Below are 15289 nucleotides of genomic sequence, written 5' to 3'. Positions count from 1 at the left end.
CATATGCCTACATAATAGCATGCATTCCATAGCAAAACAGTAATTTATATAATGTGAAGTGTTTTGATATATTTCTGAGGGCATGATATGGTATGGTACAAATGTAATTTTTTCTTTCCAAGTCTCAACTGGTAAAACTATTACTATTTAAGGCCTCCATTTTAATTTAAATATTGATAAACCTTATTTTGTGCAACCAGAGAAATCAACAGTGAATATCCAATATTGTGGAAGTTAGGCCAACAACTTAGGAATCATATACAGCCTTTAACATTGGAAACATCCCAAGGTACTTCAGAGAAGTAATCAGACAAAAAAATGACACTGTACAATAGGAAGTCCTGTTTTATACAAAGAATGTAGGGAATAAGTTGCCAGGATAGGCCATGCGACTAAAAGAGTATAAATGAGTTCAAGAGGTGACTGCCAGACAAAGCAGCCGCAAAGTAATCAGTGATTAATCTACAGCCAAGAACATCCTGTCCAAATGAATTGAGACTCTGCCAGTGTTCAGCAACTCTCAAAAATGTATAAGAATATTTAGGCTGATTTATTTTAAAATAAGTGCACTTGAACAAGTGAATCTAGCAACATAAGTTTTATCTCAACATCAAAATTCCACTGCCCCAGTCAAAGAATTAACGTTCATTATATTGCACATTATACACCAGGATATTTATTATTAAGTACACATCTGATAGTAAATTCAGTTCTAAATAAGAAAAAGGAAGAGGTTATTTTTTTTTTAAAACACAGAAGATTGGAAACCCATGTCAGTTGACTTGCAGTATTATCAATACTGAGTGAAATGCAAGATCACTGGGTCAGATGAAACAGAAGGAATGGAATGAAGAAGGAAACCACCATCCACTGCTGTTTTTATGATTTGTTGAACAAACATTTCCAGATTTTGGATTTGCTGATGAGATGGTGAAACATAGAGGCTTTTCCAATTCTGCATTACATAATGTCTTTCCATTCTACTTCCGGTATTTTCAGCCCATTCTAATGAAATAAATTTTGAATCTTCCAGATTGGTGCCTGTAGATAAATTGTCTCCATTGAAAACATAGTAGAATTTAGAATTAAGGAGTTTCAATAAGGCACACGATGTGGAAAATACTTGAACAGTAACAATTTTTACAGTATAGGAGCCAACATTATGTAAATATGAGTCATGAATGATGTTAAGCATTACATTCTTTTTTATTTTAGTCACTGGGGACTTGATCTTCTGCAAAGCCTCCAGCAGAGGTTGGATCTGGAAAAAATCAGCCTCTCTGTTTAGAAGATCCAGCTCTTGGAAATCAACTGGAAGGTCCAAGTGCGATGTTCGAAGAAAATTCAGGATGTATCGAAACATTTTTCCATCTCTATCTATGAAGTAATTTCCTTGCCGATCCATGCTGGTGGGCAATGCTCCATCAAACATTAAGCCAAGCATCGATTCTGGAAAGCGAGTTAAAGTCTTTAGGGAAGTGGTGTATAACTTTCCCCCTACATTCAGCGTTATTGGTTCTGACATGGTGAAATCCTTAAGTTAATTTCTGTAAGCAAAATAAAGAGTATAATATGGAATCCTGAAATAAAAGGATGTCTTTTTAAAAATTATCTGCTTTGATGCTAGGTCCCAGACTGTTCCATCCTGGCAACAATAGTCTTGAATCATGCATACAGAACTTCTAACAATTCTTTTTAGAAAAGAATGTTAATTACTTTTAATGATGCCAGCATCAAGCACTCCCCATTATAATATGACATAATTTGCTGCAGATTAAAGCTTCCTCAATTACATCCTCAAAAGTGGTCAATCTCAGCCAGTTTCATACTCACTACTAAAGCAGCATGACTTTTAGCTTCCCTTTTAGGCATTTAAGAGAGACTACCACTTAACACAAAATTTGGAACAATTTTGCGCTGTGGGCCCTTCTCACTAGCAATTGTTTAAGAATTACTAAGTTTCATTGAATCTTCATTCATGATCCACCTCAGCTGCACTTGTAGCATTATTTTCCAGATAGCGATTAGGAGCAGGAACCCAGATAATTTTGCTATGCCTAATTCAGAAGCACGAAGGCCAATGGAAGTACCTGTGCTACTCTTCTAATGGAGATCAGTTAGCTCAGCACGAAACAGAGCAAACCCCACGGTCTTCCTGATCTATATGTCTCAACGACTGAAATGGATAAACTCAGTGAATTACTACTGGGAAATTTTAAACTTTTTTTTAAAAATGGATTGATTCCACAGAGTAACTATTTCCCCAGACAGCTGTGCTTCTCTTTATAAATCTGAGCTAAATCATAAATCATAGCTAACAGGGACTGTCAAGCACACCTTGTGAACTTTAAAGTGACAAACACCACACTAGGAAGTCTTGGAAAGGTGAAGTATTGTTGCATCGTTAAAGAAAATAAAGATAATTTTTTGAAGTTATAAGTCCCTATTTACTGTGGATGTCAAAAGGAATTGATAAGGGCACCTTGCTTTAATGGATTTCAATAAAAGCCTACAAAAGGCGTAAAAAAAGGCATTAATTGCACCTTTGAAACCATGTACTTGGGGAATTCTTCAAATGTACCTTTTGTTGATCTACAAAAATTCCAGGATAATCTGCATTTAATGTCTGCCATTATCTTTATGGCATTAAACTAAGCAAATACAGTCACACCTAGACCACAAAAGCATTTCAAGACAGTTTAGATCCACAGGCCTATTTAAACTTTGTTTTCTCTTCCTTGAAAATTATTCTAATGTTTATTTCCTCTCACAGCCACCTCATTGTAACGAGATCACCTAATTAATTAATTAAATTTAATTCAAAGTTTGATGGAAAACGATTAGGAACTGGAATGTATACTGCAGGTGTTCCTTGCCTACAATCGAAAATGTTGCTCAGCACGTAGCAATCTGGGTCACATGGTTTTATTACTCCCAGACCCAGAATGCATTTCAGCTCATTTCATTTGAAAACAAACCTGTTATGCAGCAATTGCTGTCACATGTTTTTCTTAGTCATAGGATGTGGGGGGCGCTGGAAGGCCAGCATTTAATTCCCATTCTTAATCACCCTTGAGAAAGTGGTGGTGAACCTCCTTCTGGAACTGCTGCAGTTTGTGTGAAGGTGTCCCCACAGTTTTATTTGGAGGGCGTTCCAGGATTTTGATCCAGTGGCAATGAAGAAACAGTGATATGTTTCCAAGTCAGGATGGTGTTTCAGTGGCAGAGGAACTTAGAGGTGATAGTAAGCCCTTGTGCTGCTGCCCTGGCTGTTCTAGATGGTGAAGATCATGGATTTGGAAGGTGGTGTCAAAGAAGCCCAGGTGAGTTGCATCTTGCACATAGTACACATTGCTCCCACTGTGAGCCTATGGTGGGGGGAGTACATGATTAAGGTGATTTATGGAGTGCCAATCAAATGGGCTGCTTTGTTCTGGATGGTGTTGTGCACTCATCGACGCAAGTAGAGCATTTTCCATCACATCTTGACTTTGAGCTTTGTAGATGGTGGACAGGCTTTGGGGAGCCAGGAGATGGGTTAATTGGAGCAGAACACCCAGCCTCTGTTATGCATCTTCTAAGTGTGTTTTTCCCCAAACAATGCTATCAAATCCCTTAGCTACTCCATTTTACCTCATCAGCCTCCTACTCAGCACCCACTGTCTTTCTTCTGTCGTGTAAAATTCTTTTGTACATGGTAGAAACTTAAGATGTAATAATAGTGTAGCAGCTTTCTCAGTATTTATTCATCACCCTGACAAAAATCCAATTAAAAAATCATAAATGATGGAAATCTTTAATAGAAAAACAGATAATGCTGGAAATATATAGTGAGTCATTAATACTTTAAAATTAGATACACTGATCTATATAGGTTCAATACCCATTGACCCCCTACAATCTAATTTTTTAAAAACATGCTCATGGGATGTGGGTGGCGCTGGCAGTTATTGCCCATCCCTAATTGTTCTCAAAGATGCTGGTGAGCCATTTTATTGGACCACTACAATCCATTTTCCAGATATTATAAGGATTTCAATTACAACAAAAATAAGTTATATTTTGCACCCTGCATTGTTAATATTTTATTCATAAATATTTGTGTATGTTATATAGTTAATGAATTCAAATATGCCTAACAATAGACAATTACATTATTTTCACTCAAGCCCATCACACATCCAGAACATTTTTGTTTCCATATTCCCTAAATAAAATAGCTATTTCATACAGCTGGAACTTCAGTTTTTACTAACGTAGCACAATAAATTTTAAGAGGACAAGGTTTTCGTAAAACTCATTTTTGGTAAGAGTTGCACAAAACAAAACCAGATATGTTTTTGCTTAATTTGAGCTACCAGGTTTGGCAGTACCAAATTTGCATGTAGAGTTAACATTTTAAAAAAAACTGAAGACTAAAAATTACATAATGGTGACAACTTGTTCACAAAGTTCATTCCATTTGCTATGGAGCTCATTGTCCTGGGAACAAACCCTTAAATGAGCACTTGCCAAAACCATTGTTTCAGTAGGGCAAAACTTGTTGCCAATGAGGTCTGAAGCTAACTGATCACACATTGCAGACGGTAGCCGATCATTAAACACTTCAATACTACAGCTTTCAATCCTGCCCTGATTGATGCTCATGTTCAATTTAATGTCTTCCCCAGGTAAATTATGGTCCAAAGAGAAAAAGTGGCTGATGCTGAACTTCGGCGTTCTTCCATAGATCCAATGCCAGCTTTTGAGTTCTTGGGTAAATTTGCCAATTCCAGGTAACAACAAATTGTCTTTAGGATCTATGAGCATGATCTGGCTTCGGAGGCCATGGCGCCTTGCGTACTCTGCTGCAATGGCATCCATTAATATATCACAGGTGAGGGTGGGATCCTCTTCACAAAGGTTTTTCACAATGGCAGGTATACTAGGGGTAGCGTTGGTTTTTAGACCTTGATGTGGAGATTGGAGCACTGAGGACAACAGAGAGCTGTCTGAGTTGCAAAGCAAGGTGCAATGGTGGTAAGCAGAGGTCCTTCCAATCTTGGAGGCAGTACCTGAGATCTTAAAGGCACGGTTGAGCAGCAGGTCGTGCCTGTCTGTGGCTAAGATGTCCAGATGAGGTCGGATCCTCTTCAGAGCACAGATGAGCAGCGCCAAGTTGCCACGCCTGTCGTACTTCTTCTTGGAGGTGAAGAAGGTCAGGTTGATGTTGCCCAGGTCGTGGTACACGGTGCCTCCTCCGCTCCTCCGCCGGCTCAGCTGCACTCCTCGGTCCCTCATGAGTTTCAGGTTGCATTCCTGCCAGGGGTTCTGATGGCGACCGATGACCACGGCTGGGCAATTCCTCCAGAGCAGGAGCACTTGCCGGTCCCGGGACTGCACGTACTCGTGTAACCAGTCTTCCAGCGCTAGGTTCTCGTAAATATCAGTGGAAATGGACTTCAAGAGCAGAGCACCGCCGCCCCGGGATTCATCCAAAGCGGCCAGAGTGGTGTAGCGAGCAGGGGAGAGAGCTCTCCATACTGCCCGGAGTCCACCATTCAGCAAGGGCATCGCGTCGCTGCAAAATATAAACTAATAATAAAACCAAATGCAATGAGTAACGACATGGAAGCAGCCGCTCCTGGAAGCTGAATGTCAGGAGCATTTACTCACCCGATCCCACTCCTTTAAATTACTTCTGTTGCTAAGCAAAACGCCTTCCTTCGGCCCAAATCCTCATGCGCTGTTTGTCATTGCAATGGGAGAGGAACTTCTGGTTAACATCAGATGGATATTTTCACTCTCTCTCGCTAGCGCCATCTACAACACGGAGGTGCCGCTCAACAAAGTTCCTGTAGGTTTAATAGAGGGTTTGCAGCCTCCAAGCGGATTCTGGGATGGCTCCACTTCCATGTCTAGAAGAGAAACATTGATATAGTCCATAATCTGATGGATTTTAAAGAGACCGGTGGTGGGGTGTTGGGGGTGAAACAGCAAGATAAACGGAAAGACAGCGTAACTAAGATAAAATTTAAAAGCAAAATACTGTGGATGCTGGAAATCTAGAACAAAAAAGTACCTGGAAAAACTCAGCAGGTCTGACAGCATCTGCAGAGGGGGATACAGTTGACGTTTCCAGTCTGTATGACCCTTCATCAGAACTAAGACATATTGAAATGAAATATAAGCTAGTAGAAGGGGGTGGGACAGGAGAGCTCGATAGGGGGCCAGTGATAGGTTGAGGCCAAGAAGAGACTGCCAAAGATGTCATAGACAAAAGGACAAAGGGGTGTTGACGGTGGTGATATTAGCTAAAGGATGTGCTATTGGGGACATTAAGGGAGGAAGTAAGCTAGCGGCAGATGGCCCTAGTGCGGGTGGGGAGGGAAGGGATCGAAATGGGCTAAAATGTGGAGATGAAACAATAGATCGAAATAAATTTAAAAATAGAAGGGAAGAGAAAAAAATAGTTGTTAAAAAAATTTATAAATTATTGGAAAAGGGGGGATCAGAAAGGGGATGGGGATAGAGGAGAGAGTTCATGATCTGAAATTGTTGAACTCAATATTAAGTCTGGAAGGCTGTAGAGTGCCTAGTCAGAAGATGAGGTGCTGTTCCTCCAGTTTGCTTTGAGCTTCACTGGAACATTGCAGCAGGCCAAGGACGGATATGTGGGCAAGAGAGCAGGGTGGTGTGTTGAAATGGCAAGCGACAGGGAGGTCTGGGTCATGCTTGCAGACAGAGCGAAGGTGTTCCGCAAAGCGGTCACCCAGTCTGCGTTTGGTCTCTCCAATGTAGAGGAGACTGCATTGGGAGCAGCGAATGCAGTAGACTAAATTGAGGGAAGTGCAACTGAAATGCTGCTTCACTTGAAACTTGAAAGGAGTGTTTGGTCCCTTGGACGGTGAGGAGGAGGGAAGTAAAGGGGCAGGTGTTGCACCTTCTGCGGTTGCATGGGAAGGTGCCATGGGAGGGAGTTGATGTGTAGGGGGTGATGGAAGAGTGGACCAGGGTGTCCCAGAGGGAACAATCCCTGTGGAAAGCCGCCCGGGGTGGGGGTAAAGGGAAGAGGTGTTTGGAAGTAGCATCATGCTCGAGTTGGTGGAAATGGCAAAGGACGATCCTTTGAACGCAGAGGCTAGTGGGGTGATAAGTGAGGATGAGAGGGACCCTATCATGGTTCTGGGAAGGAAAGGAAGGTGTGAGGGCGGATGGGCAGGAGAAGGACCAGACACGGTCGAGGGCCCTGTCAACCAGCATGGGTGGAAAACCTCAGTTAAGGAAGAAGGAAGACATGTCAGAGGAACTGTTTTTGAAAGTGGCATCATCAAAACAGATGCGATGGAGGTGAAGGAACTGAGAGAATGGGATGGAGTCCTTACAGAAAGCCGGGCATAAGGAGCCGTAGTCGAGGTAGCTGTGGGAGTCAGTAGGCTTGTAATGAATATTGGTGGACAGTCTAACACCAGAAATTAAGACTGAGAGGTCACGGCAGGGAAGTGTCAGTGATGGACCACGTGAAAATGATGGAGGGGTGGAAATTGGAAGCAAAATATTTACGTACTACTATTATATTTCCTGCACTGCAACAGTGATTACACTTCAAAAACACGTTTTGGCTGTAAATTACTTCGGGAGGTCCTGGAGTCATGAGAGGAGCTGTATAGATTAATTTAATTTTCAATGGTAGTTATGTGATTTATGTTTTAGGCACACACTCTGGTTTACAAATTGAGTTGAAAATCACACATCTAGGGCATTTATCCAACTCTGATACATCATACTCTTAAAAATTAACAGTGCTCAATATGTTTAAATGTGTTCTCAATTGGTGTCATTTTTGTGTATGTTGAATGTCATTCCCAACAGTTCTCAAATCATATATGAATATGTCTCTGATAATCACAAAGATATTGTATTATATATAAAAAAACAAAAATAATAGTACCTGGAAAAGCTCAGCAGGTCTAACAGCATTTGCGGAGATCAGGGGCCCACACAATACAAAAGTACAGCAGTTACGTTTGAATCCAAAATGAGATTAAAGTCTCAAAATCATTCTAGGATATGCATTATACTGTGGTGTTAATAGAGCTGTTTCTTTCCACATTGGTAGATTTTATCTCTTGAAGAACTTTAAGAAATTATATTAGTGATGCTTTGTTTCCATTTGTAACAGGTTTTATTTGTTTTCACAAATTTTGTTGTGCAATTCTTTTAGGGATTTAAGAATTAGAGTTCCATCTCTGATATATCATGTCTAAAAGGTAAAAAAAACTGTGTTACTCTCATCTGAACAACAGATAGCTAATAGCATTCAGGTATCCTGAGTCAACATAGTAGCACAATAAATTATGGATCCGGTGTGGCCTTCTGCAGAGGTAAGTTACAAACTAAAGATGGGAGTGAAAAATTGGGTGCAAGTAAAATTTTAAATAATTAGAACAATTAAATGAATGCGTCACAAGGATCATAGTCATTATAGTACAGAAAGAGGCTATTCAGTCCATCAAGTCCATGGTGGAATAAAGATTCTAAAAGACTTTAGAAAGGTTCCAAAGACACCACCGTCAACTGGCAGCCCAAGGCAGAAAAGGCAGGAGATTAGATGTGACCCCCAAAGAGGAAACTGCATGCAACTTGGAGGTGGCAACTGATCAGTTCCCCCACTCGCTGTGCCAGCCCAGAGACAGATGTTAGTAGGCAACTTTGTTTACAGCAGAACATCTCTGCTAACCAGGCTATGCGAAGCCACCCCCCCACAGCCATTACCTAATGAGTGTGATGATCATGAAAATGATTGGCATATCTTGGCGGATGTAGCCAAACAATCTGTGCTGGCTGATGATCATCTTAGCATGCCTTCTTTCATAAAGTAATATTACATGCTGTGACTGGTTATAAAAAACCAACTTGTAGAACAGTTCTTCAGGTATCTGTGCCAATAAGCCTGCTGTCTTAACTTGACAGTTGAAACTTCCATACACACTAATCACCTATTAAAGAAAAGTCCAGTTACTTTTGTTTGCAAATGCAAGTGTGAGGATACTAGTGGTTTGTGTAAACCATTCTCGTGGCACCCCTTCTTAAAAGAATCACAGATACAGGAATTCCTATTAGGAAACCTACTGATGCAAGTAATAGCATTGGAGATAAAAGATAATAGTTCAAAGCAATCAACGAAGACTCATGAGAAGCAGGAGATGACCATGAGGAGGAAAAAAAACCCAACAAAAACATTTTGAATAAATGGACCTGCACAGATCTCAAAACTGATCAATTTTATTTATTACTGGTCTTTCAAATGTACCTTCCATTTGTTCCTCAGTGCTTACCAAGTGCATCCTATAGAAGCAGTATAGCCACTGAGAGATGAGAGACATCATAATGGTGTCTATATGTCATTATCATTTAATATTAAACCCCTTTGCTACTTTAAGTGGGAAATGGGAGCTTGCTACACATTCCTTTCTTGCTGTTGGAAATATCTGTCATGCCCAAAATCGATGGAGACACATTATTCCTAATGCTTTTGTACAATAGGAAACATCAAACATGGAGAAAGGGATACATAAAAGGTTATTGCCCACTTTACTTAAAAGGCCATTTTTACCCGAAACACCATCAAACTTTATGGTGAGTTCCCACTACCCTTAAGCATCATCACTGCACCATCATTGCAATGCACCTCTAAGGAACCCTTGCAATCATTTCTACTGTAGTGTGTTTTTTTTTGTTTTATTGTGTAATGGGTTCTTTGTCTAGTGTTTATCCTTGGTAAATTTGATATTGGGGTTAAATGTTGTGCTACCTAATTCTAATGCTCCTTCTACGAGAGACCAAACGTAAACTGGGCGACCGCTTTGCAGAACACCTGAGGTCTGTCCGCAAGAATGACCCAAACCTCCCTGTCGCTTGCCATTTTAACACTCCACCCTGCTCTCTTGCCCACATGTCTGTCCTTGGCTTGCTGCATTGTTCCAGTGAAGCCCAACGCAAACTGGAGGAACAACACCTCATCTTCCGACTAGGCACTTTACAGCCTTCCGGACTGAATACTGAATTCAACAACTTTAGGTCGTGAGCTCCCTCCCCCATCCCCACCCCCTTTCTGTTTCCCCCTTCCTTTTTTTTCCAATAAATTATATAGATTTTTCTTTTCCCACCTATTTCCATTATTTTTAAATATCTTAATCTTTTTATGCTCTCCCCACCCCCACTAGAGCTATACCTTGAGTGCCCTACCATCCATTCTTAATTAGCACATTCGTTTAAATAATATCACCAACTTTAACACCTATGTGTTTTGTTCTATTGTTGTTGACATCTTTTGATGATCTGCTTCTATCACTGCTTGTTTGTCCCTACAACCACACCCCCCCTCCACTTCTCTCTCTCTCTCTCTCTCTCTCCCCCGCACCCCCCCCACCAACACACACCTTAAACCAGCTTATATTTCAACTCTTTCTTGGACTCGAACTCAAGTTCCGTCGAAGGGTCATGAGGACTTGAAACGTCAACTCTTTTCTTCTCCGCCGATGCTGCCAGACCTGCTGAGTTTTTCCAGGTAATTCTGTTTTTGTAGTAGACCTCTAGCCTGCTCTACCATTCACCACGATTATGGTTAGTCTTCTACCTCAACACCGTTTCCCAGTCTGCTCTCTATATCCCTTGATTTCCTGAATGACCAAAAATCTGTCTATCTCAGCCTTAAATATATTCAACAGTGGAGCATCTACAAGTGCTGGGAAAGAGAATTCTGAGATTAATAACCATTTGACTGAAGAAACTTTTCCTCATCTTAGTCCTAAATAATTGGTCCCTTATTCTGAGGCTATGACCCTGTGCTCTTGATTCCCCAGTCAGTGGAAACAACCTCAGTGTCTACTCTATAAAGTCCCTTAGAAATCTTGCATGTTTCAGTAAGACTATCTAATTTTTCTGAACTCCAGAGAGTAAAGACCCAATTTACTCAGCTTCTCATCATAGGACAATGATCTCATCGGAGGACCAGGAATGGGGGCACAGACTGTTGAGCTGCTATGAAACTCTGCATCAATGTTCTGTACAAAAGACCTTCCAGTATGAAGAATCTTATATGGTTGGACTTAAGATGAATGGGATCCAATTTTATGTTACAAATATTTATGTCTGCACTAGATATTTTCTCAAGTACAGTGTCACCAATCTCTCACATAAGTGGACCATTGTTACAATCCCCATGGGGGAACCATAAACCAAAATAACCAAATTTACTGAATGACCCCAAGTAAAGAAATTACCAACGAGATTACATTTTTTGTAGCTTTTACTTATACACAGATCATAACCAACACAAATTAAACAAATTAACAGGCAAATGATGCTTCAAATAAAATGGTAAATTTCACTTTAAATAATTAATACAACAAAGATACATCTTACACAAGCACCCGTATCACTCCCCTCATACATACAGCACTACATAGCTACACAGTTCCATAATATGCTGTCCTTTATTTATGCAGAGTGGGATAGGAGTCCTATCCGACAACTTTCACCTGAGTCTCATGTGTACAATTATCATCAACAAGATATACTTCTACAAACTCTCTCTCCCTCAGGTCACAACAATCCTGATAGTGTAGCTTTCCAGATTTCTGTTTCAACTGACCAACCAATAACACCCCAGTTCATTGTTTGGCCACTTCTGGGAAAACACTTAGCTCTTTAGTATCTCTGAGCTATTCACATAGCTTTCCAGGTTTTAGTCTCATTTGCCAGCTTGCACATTGCCCCCAAGAGCTCCTGTCCCCTTTTTTTAACCAAACAGAAACATTGATCCATTCTTGAGAGAAATTTGCTGCTTCTCCTCACAAGGAGTTAGTGTTCCCCTTTCTGTCTCTATCTGCTTTCTCTTTGTGTCTACATCTGCATGCTGAACACCTTCTACCTTCAGCTCTCCTTTGTGTCACACAATGCATGTAACTCTTTTGAGTACAAACACGTTTCCATCTGTTCCTATTCAGATGAAGTTACATTGTTTCATAGTTTGCCATTGTGAGATTTGAATTCTTGATCTTGGGGTTACAAGCCCAGTACCATAACCACTTGGCTATTTAGGCCAAGCCCCACACAATGTATGTATATTAACTTCCTTCCTATTGGGACTGCTTCCAGGTCAAAGGTCACCAGATCACATGGACCAGTATTTCTTATTATCCAAGAAAATTGCAGCTGATCCCTTTACAATGCAAACGCTTAAAGGTACTTTTCAAACATTCTTAAAAACAATGACAGATTCCCTAGACATTTTAAATAAATTACAAATTTTCCTTACTACTTTTTCCGGTTCAAAGATCATCACAGAATGGGAACAGGGAATGCCCAAAGATTAGGAGTTAACCTCTACTGCCCGAATTTATGATAGCATTATTTGAAGCCAGTAACAGAGAGTACATTCTTTGTGAATGCCTCCACAGGTTTTTATCTAAATTTTGGCAGATAGATTGATAAGCAATCAAGTGAGACAAAACCAACTAAACTGAGCAACTAGTTTACTTTAATATAACACATGAACAAACAAATAAATGAGAAATTTAATCTAATGATCGCTCCCACAGCAACAAACATAATAAAAATTACACAAACATAGCCTGTGCTACAGGTCTAATTTTGTGTTCCAAGTCAGTATTTCCTGAACTGGCTGGTTTCAATCTGCAGACAGCCTTCCAGCTCAATAGAATGCCAAAGACTTGATATCCTTAACTTAATCAGGGATTGGGCAGAGGGGCTGCAAATCAAAGCTGCCACTGTTGTGTGTGTGGAGTGTGGGCCCCCTGGCTGCCATCTGCCACTGTGTTCAAATGAATGAAACCAATCCAACATGATATGTGAACATCACTAGGATGTGCTAACTGTCTGGAGATGATCATGTACACCAGGAACACAGCTTTGCCAGCTATTTCATCATGTCTGGCCACTGGGTGAATATATGTGCTCAGATTGTTTGTGTTGTGTAGATTTAATCCCTTGTGTGCTGTGTTTAACTTAATAGCAACATCTTAATGTAAAGTGACCCAAAATTCTGCCCAAGACAGAATACAGGTAACAATATTGAGATGTAACAACGTTTCATATCATCAATTATGATGCTCATTTGGAATTCACAAGTGTGCTGAGAGGATATTTCTTCTCGTGGGGATACCTAGAACTAGGAGACACAGTTTAAAAATAAGGGGTCTCCCATTTAAGGTGGAGATGAAGAGGAATTTTTTTTCAGTCGGTCATTAGTCTTTGGAATTCTCTTCCACAGGCAGCAGTGCAGGCTGGGTCATAGAATATATTCAAGGCTGACTCAGACAGATTTTTGTTTGACAATGGAGTTAAGTATAATAAGGGAAAAAGGCTGGAAAGCACAGTCAAGGCCACAATCAGATCAGCCATAATCTTGTTGAATGCCAGAGAGGCTTGATGGGCTGAATGGTCTACTCCTGTTCCTATTTCTTACATTGTGATATTATGATATCTCCAGCTAAGAGAGGGTGTTCCAATGCAGATAGTTTTGGAAGTGCTGAGCATTCCGGAGTAGACCATTATTCGATTAAAGATCTTCCAGCAGATGCAGGTAATGGACTGTTCCTTACCAGCTCTCATACATTAGGGAGATCTGTCGTGCAGGGACTCAATAAATAGATAGTACTCAGCAAACAACTAAATTTAGATAGTTTTTCCTTGTCACTTCACCCTTAATTTATTGTTTGAAAGCTGCCAGGAATGAGCCTTCCAGCCTCCTTCAAGATCTTTCAGTAATGCAGCCTGCATTCCCGAGTTGGATTTGCTGTTGCTGAGTTGAAATTTTTTTTTAAATTGTAATGTTTCTGTAATGTTAAATGCAGCTTAGAATATGTTAATTCCCAATGTTGTATGCAAGATTCTTCTTTAAAGGAAGAATTTGCATCTACATAGTGCCTTTCCTGGCCTTAGCTTATCCCAAGTCTCTTAACAGCCAATGAACAACAATACTTGAAGTGTAGTCACTTTTGTAGTCTGTTTTAGTGATGTGTTTGAGGGACAAGTATGTAGGCCAGGACACCACAGAGAAGTTTCTTACTCTGTTTTGAGTAGTGCTACGGGATCTTTTGCATTTACCTCAGTCGGGAGATAGGCCTCAGCTTAATGCCTCATCGGAAAAACAGGATTTTCATCCAGATGTATTAATCAGTTTATTAAAGGATGGACACTCAGGGATTTCTACCCCCAAGTTGAGAGGCTATAAAGATGAGTAATGTTGGAAGTGGAAATATCACACAAGTATGGTAAGAAGAATAAAACCAGACAGACCCGGTATCAACCTAAACACAGGCACACACTGCTCAGTCAACCCTGAAAAGTCCTCCAGCTTATCATCTCTGGACTTGTACCAAACTTTGGAGAGTTTTCTCACAGACTAGACAAAACAGCCTGACAAAGTTATACTCACCAAATCATTAGTTGCAGCCGATGGCCAAACTCCTCCATGACCATTCCTGGGTATGTCCTGTCCTATTGGCAGGACAGACCCACCAGAAATGGCAGAATAGTGATATAAAGTTCCAGCTTCAACTCCGGACCCCATGAAGTCTCATGGCATTAGGTCAAACATGGTCAAGGAAACCTCCTGCTGATTACCACCTTCCCTCAACTTATTAATCAATGCTCTTCCATGTTGAACACCACTTGGAAGAAGCACTGGGGGTAGCATGGGCACAAAGTTTGGGGGGGGTGGGGTGGCAGGGGGCTTCAATGTTTATCACCAAGAGTGACTTAGTAGCACCACTATTTACTGAGCTGGCCTGAAAGACATAACTCCTAAAGTGAGCCTGTGGTAGGTGGTGAGAGAGCTAACAAAAGAAAAGAACCTACTTGACCTTCCCCTCAGCAATCTACCTGTCGCAGGTGCACTTGTTAATGTCAGTAATGCTGAACAGTCCTTGGGGAGACAAAGTCCTGTCTTCACAAGGAATACCCTCCATCATACCACCACCTTGCTAAATGGGATACACTCAGAATAGATCTAGTAGCTCAAAACTGGTCAACTCTGAGGTGCTCTAAGCCATCAGCAGTGGCAGAATTGTATTCAACCCCACTCTGCAACCTCATAGCATGGCAAATGCTTCACTCTACTGTTATCATCAAGCAAGGGTCCAATTCTAGTTCAATGGGGAGTGCAGAAGAGCATGCCAGGAGCAATACCTGGCATACCTAAAAATGATGTGCCAATCTGGTGAAGCTACAGCACAGGATTACATACATGCTAAACAGTGGAATCAGCATGCGATTGACAGAA

General features: G+C 40.7%; 2 protein-coding genes and 1 long non-coding RNA gene across 5 annotated transcripts in view; 1 reads left to right on the top strand and 2 right to left on the bottom strand.

Annotated features, from left to right (window-relative positions):
• Positions 1-583: 583 nt before the first annotated feature.
• On the bottom strand, positions 584-5759 carry LOC121284470 (BTB/POZ domain-containing protein KCTD21-like). Of its 2 annotated transcripts, none has more exons than XM_041199968.1 (2): positions 5656-5759; positions 584-1547 (listed from the first exon to the last, which is right to left on the bottom strand). In XM_041199968.1, exon 2 carries the CDS (start codon positions 1523-1525, stop codon positions 794-796), a length of 732 nt encoding a protein of 243 aa, XP_041055902.1. In that variant the 5' UTR covers positions 1526-1547; positions 5656-5759; the 3' UTR covers positions 584-793. The 2 variants fall into 2 exon arrangements, with proteins under 2 accessions (XP_041055902.1, XP_041055903.1); XM_041199969.1 differs by lacking the exon at positions 5656-5759 and adding an exon at positions 2979-3106.
• LOC121284471 overlaps positions 3186-15289 on the top strand; it is a 28917-nt gene continuing 16813 nt past the window's right edge. Inside the window, exons 1-2 of the long non-coding RNA XR_005944481.1 lie at positions 3186-3323; positions 4671-4775. This is a non-coding gene — a long non-coding RNA (uncharacterized LOC121284471). The remainder of the gene's footprint in view (positions 3324-4670; positions 4776-15289) is intronic.
• Positions 4149-5780, bottom strand: lipt1 (lipoyltransferase 1). 2 transcript variants are annotated; one of them, XM_041199967.1, is made up of 2 exons: positions 5656-5735; positions 4149-5574 (listed from the first exon to the last, which is right to left on the bottom strand). In XM_041199967.1, exon 2 carries the CDS (start codon positions 5551-5553, stop codon positions 4423-4425), a length of 1131 nt encoding a protein of 376 aa, XP_041055901.1. In that variant the 5' UTR covers positions 5554-5574; positions 5656-5735; the 3' UTR covers positions 4149-4422. The 2 variants fall into 2 exon arrangements, with proteins under 2 accessions (XP_041055901.1, XP_041055900.1); XM_041199966.1 differs by having other exon boundaries at positions 4150-5560; positions 5656-5780.

This window comes from Carcharodon carcharias, chromosome 11 (assembly GCF_017639515.1).
Source record: "Carcharodon carcharias isolate sCarCar2 chromosome 11, sCarCar2.pri, whole genome shotgun sequence".
NCBI lineage: Eukaryota > Metazoa > Chordata > Chondrichthyes > Lamniformes > Lamnidae > Carcharodon > Carcharodon carcharias.
Note: the sequence above shows the minus strand (reverse complement) of the source record. Positions and strands in the feature narration are given on the sequence as shown.

Excerpts from the sequence above, each read along its gene's own strand:
- LOC121284470 (XM_041199968.1), bottom strand. The coding sequence starts at position 1,525 with ATGTCAGAACCAATAACGCTGAATGTAGGGGGAAAGTTATACACCACT.
- lipt1 (XM_041199966.1), bottom strand. The coding sequence starts at position 5,553 with ATGCCCTTGCTGAATGGTGGACTCCGGGCAGTATGGAGAGCTCTCTCC.